The sequence below is a fragment of the Geospiza fortis genome, unplaced genomic scaffold (assembly GCF_000277835.1).
Source record: "Geospiza fortis unplaced genomic scaffold, GeoFor_1.0 scaffold217, whole genome shotgun sequence".
NCBI lineage: Eukaryota > Metazoa > Chordata > Aves > Passeriformes > Thraupidae > Geospiza > Geospiza fortis.
Genome location: NW_005054392.1, coordinates 1,334,625 through 1,338,294, shown reverse-complemented (window position 1 = coordinate 1,338,294; position 3,670 = coordinate 1,334,625). Strand labels below are relative to the sequence as shown.

The window sequence follows — 3,670 nt, the reverse complement described above, 5'->3', positions numbered from 1 at the left end:
CTTCAAATCTGCATTGTCATCTTTGAATGAAATGGCAATATGAGTGTTCTTTGCTTTCTTCAGAGCATTCACACCAATGTAGGTGCATTTTAATCAGATTTGAGACCATGATATTGAGAGAGGAACCAGAGCCAAGCCTTAAATTGGCAACAGCTCTAAGGAAGGAGTATAGATTTTGAAGGAGTATATATAAACCTTTAACATGAGGAAAGATTGCAAAAGATTCTGCTGATCTGATACATGCAAGTTTTCCCAAACTATCCTGGATGTGTGTTAACAAACCTTTGGCTAACACAATAAGCTTCTTTGGTTTTGAAAACCAGTAGCAAAAGCTGATCTGATTAAAATGTCTAACACATAGTGTTTATTGATGAGTTTTACAAACTCAGTTAAGACTCACAGCCTTTCAAACCTCCCCATGCAGCAGAAACAGCTGCACTCATCCACTTTGGCATTTTTTTTGTTAGACTTTTACCACCAGATGTGCACCATAACACAGTGACCCAGTGACTACCTCAGTGGAAATGGGAGATACAGAAAACTGGGGAAGGTGCCAGAGATGCTGGAGAGGGCAGGGCTGAGCAGAAAACCAATTTTGCATTGGAGTAAAGAAAAGACCCACTATGTGATAATATCTGATGGGAAGGAGGCACAGGGATTGGTAAGCAGATGCTGTTTGTAGCCAGGGAGTCAGTGGATATAGAGCAGGAGAGATGAAAACTAGGATCTAGAGCTAGAATTGAAAATGAGGTTAAGATTGTTAAAAATGTGGAACTAAACCAGGCTTGAATAGCTCTCAAAAGCCTGCTTGCTAGTAAAGCCTACTTGGTTTTCTGCTCCTTTGTTTTACCATTCTTTCCCAATGAGTAACTGGTCCTAAAACCTGATAAGCCTGAATCCCACGTGTGATTGCATTATATCTCACCCATTCTCCCTGTCACCCTTCAAATGTTTCCCTGAGGTGAGTCCAGCTCCCATCAGCTCCTCTCCTTGGCCCATCTCCTTTGTTTCCCTGCACTAACATCAGCAGTATCCCAAGCCTCTGCAGATATCCCATGCTTTGCTCTTGTTCACAAGTTGCATTAAAACAGATTGAAGCACAGAAAACAACCAAATAGTATGATATTATACTACCTGACAGGAGAAAAACAGGATGGGACAAGCAGGGTCAGCTTTAAATTTTTCACATAATCAGTAAAATATAAGCTAATGTGGTTCTCATGCTCATGCCTCTCTCACATATTTACTCCTGCACTCCTAGCTTTATCCCAAACCCTCAGTACAGTGTAACTTCTACTTAAAGCAGGCAGGATGATGCAGAAGTGGACAGCCTCATTAGTTTTTAGAAGCAACTCATGATTCTGTAAACTTTTGGCCTCCAATTGCAGAAGATTGATCCAGCAGTGTGCATTCAAGTCTGTTCTCCCCATCCAATATTCATCCTATTCATTCATTCATCAAATGTGCTAGTGACTGCCTCTGGTGAGTCCCTAGCACATTTGATTCAGTAAGTTGTTTGGAAGCAACACCAGAGAGTTAACATACTAGAGAAGCCATGAAATGGGGCTGCAGTGCAACTTTTCCAAGGTAAAGGCTGCTTGGGAAATACAGAGTGAGCTGATGTTGAAATCAGGATAACACACAGATGAGCAAAGTCTGACACCCTTGCTGGGCGAGTTTGTGCATGCAGTGTCAGGTTAAATGTCTGGTAAGGAAGAGCACTAAATTGCTATCTGTGATTCTTAAACCTAATGTTTAAAGTTCAGAGTATCCTCTCAAATCTAAAGTTTAAATGAAATTAAGTCCTACTCCCAAATAGAAGAAAAAAAAGAAAAGTGTAATCCAAGGAGACAGCAGAAAAGGATTTCTTTAATAAATAAGTAAAATTAAACTATTTTACAGAGTTAATATCTGAATCTTATAATCATGCTTACCATGAGATTAAATAGAAGTTGCTCCTTGTAAATCAATACAGACATGCATGGCTGAATTTACTATTGGAACTCTAGTGTCAAGAGAAATTCAGATCCTGCCTGGACGTATGATTTCCCATGCTTTCCAGCAATATTATTCCTGCTTTTTCTCTAGTAGAGAAAGACCTAACCATTTGAGAACGAAATATATCCTGCAAAACAAGAAAGTGCCTTTGCATTTAATAGCATCCAGTAGGAATGATTGAATCTGATTTGGTAATCCATCCAATTCAAGGTTGTTTGAACAGCCACAGCACGGCAAGGGGGGAGCAGCATGGGAGAATGATTAACTTAATCCTCCTGCCTTGTTTGTTTGATGCTGCCTCACTCCAGTGCAAGTCAATAAAACTTTGAGCACCGACACACACAACTTCCAGCACCCTCCAAGCTGGCCCAAAATGGGGATTAGCAAAGCTGCCTTTCTCCTTCTGTTCTTTCTCAGCTCAGGTAAGAGTCCTTTGCCTTCTGCTTGCCTGGGTGAGGCTGGGGCCAGACCCTTGCAAGCTCCATGTGAGGAAGGTAGGTCCCCAAATCCCTGCATCACAGCTCCCCTGGATGATGATGGATTTGGGGCTTGCTGGGCTGCAAGAGCTGCTGCTGAGCAGAGTGAGAGCTGTCATTGCTCCAGGGCTGTGTTCATTAGAGACACCAGAAGAGGAGCAGCCTTGGTGCTGCATGGGCACTGATGGCTCCCAGCAAACGTTTCCCCTGGCCAGAGACAGGGGCACCCTTGGGGAGCAGCCTGTCAAAGGCTTGCACAAAGGCATGGCTCCCTCTGATTTCAGCAGCCTTTTGTCTTAGGTTTGGGGATTTTTTCTCTGTTATTTCCAGCCACTGTGATCCTTATTCTGATTGCTCTAAAGTTTGTTAATGCTTGTGCAAAACAGAATCATACAGGAAAGGAAAGCTTGCTCTATACACTGCAATTTTGGTCTTTTTCATAACCACATTCTTAACAGTGAATTTTTCATTCCATGTGATAGGGAGACCAAATCTGATCAATGTTAGTTTCTGCAATATTTTTGGTACAGAAAGATATTTTTGTGGAAGATAATACAAAAATTTTGGAACACTCAAGAACTGAATTGAGCTCTTTAAATATATTTATATGTGTTTCATACATGTGAGTATTCTCTGTCCTGAAAACTTTAAACTCCAGTGAACTGTGAGATTCAGACCACACAGCTTCTTGCAGGCATCTATATAACTACACAATATGTTGTGATTGTAGTAAAAAATACAGTTGTGAGTGTGCTAATGCTTATATAAAGATACAGTAAAATAGAAAAACATTTTACATATGCAGTTTTAAAACATAAGAAAAAGTAACAGTTAGGAAAATATATCCATAGATTTTAGCTGGAAATATTAGAGATGTGCCCCAGCATAAAAAAAATCTGCTATTTAATTTTTATCTTGGTTTAAATTCTAGTTTCTAAGCTTTCTTTTTGCAAAAAAAAACCAGCCCCTGTAAAATCAAATACCTTCCTTAATTAAGTAGGAATTTTATATGAGGGAGAAAAATATACAATTTGGGTGTTTATCTGAAATATTATACTTTTGTTTGCAAATCCTTTAACAAATGGTAGTAAATATTTGCATTTCTGAATAAGATAGTAATACATCTTTCTGAGACTGTAAAACATCATAGATGTAGGGAGAATGGTAGCATGAAAATGTACTGCTTTTTTACTGAT

General features: G+C 39.6%; 1 protein-coding gene across 1 annotated transcript in view; it reads left to right on the top strand.

The window, feature by feature from the left end:
* Positions 1–2,307: 2,307 nt before the first annotated feature.
* LOC102036598 (plasminogen-like) overlaps positions 2,308–3,670 on the top strand; it is a 22,586-nt gene continuing 21,223 nt past the window's right edge. The window contains exon 1 of the mRNA XM_005425652.2: positions 2,308–2,420. Within this exon, the coding sequence (XP_005425709.1) occupies positions 2,372–2,420 (49 nt within the window). The 5' untranslated portion in view covers positions 2,308–2,371. The remainder of the gene's footprint in view (positions 2,421–3,670) is intronic.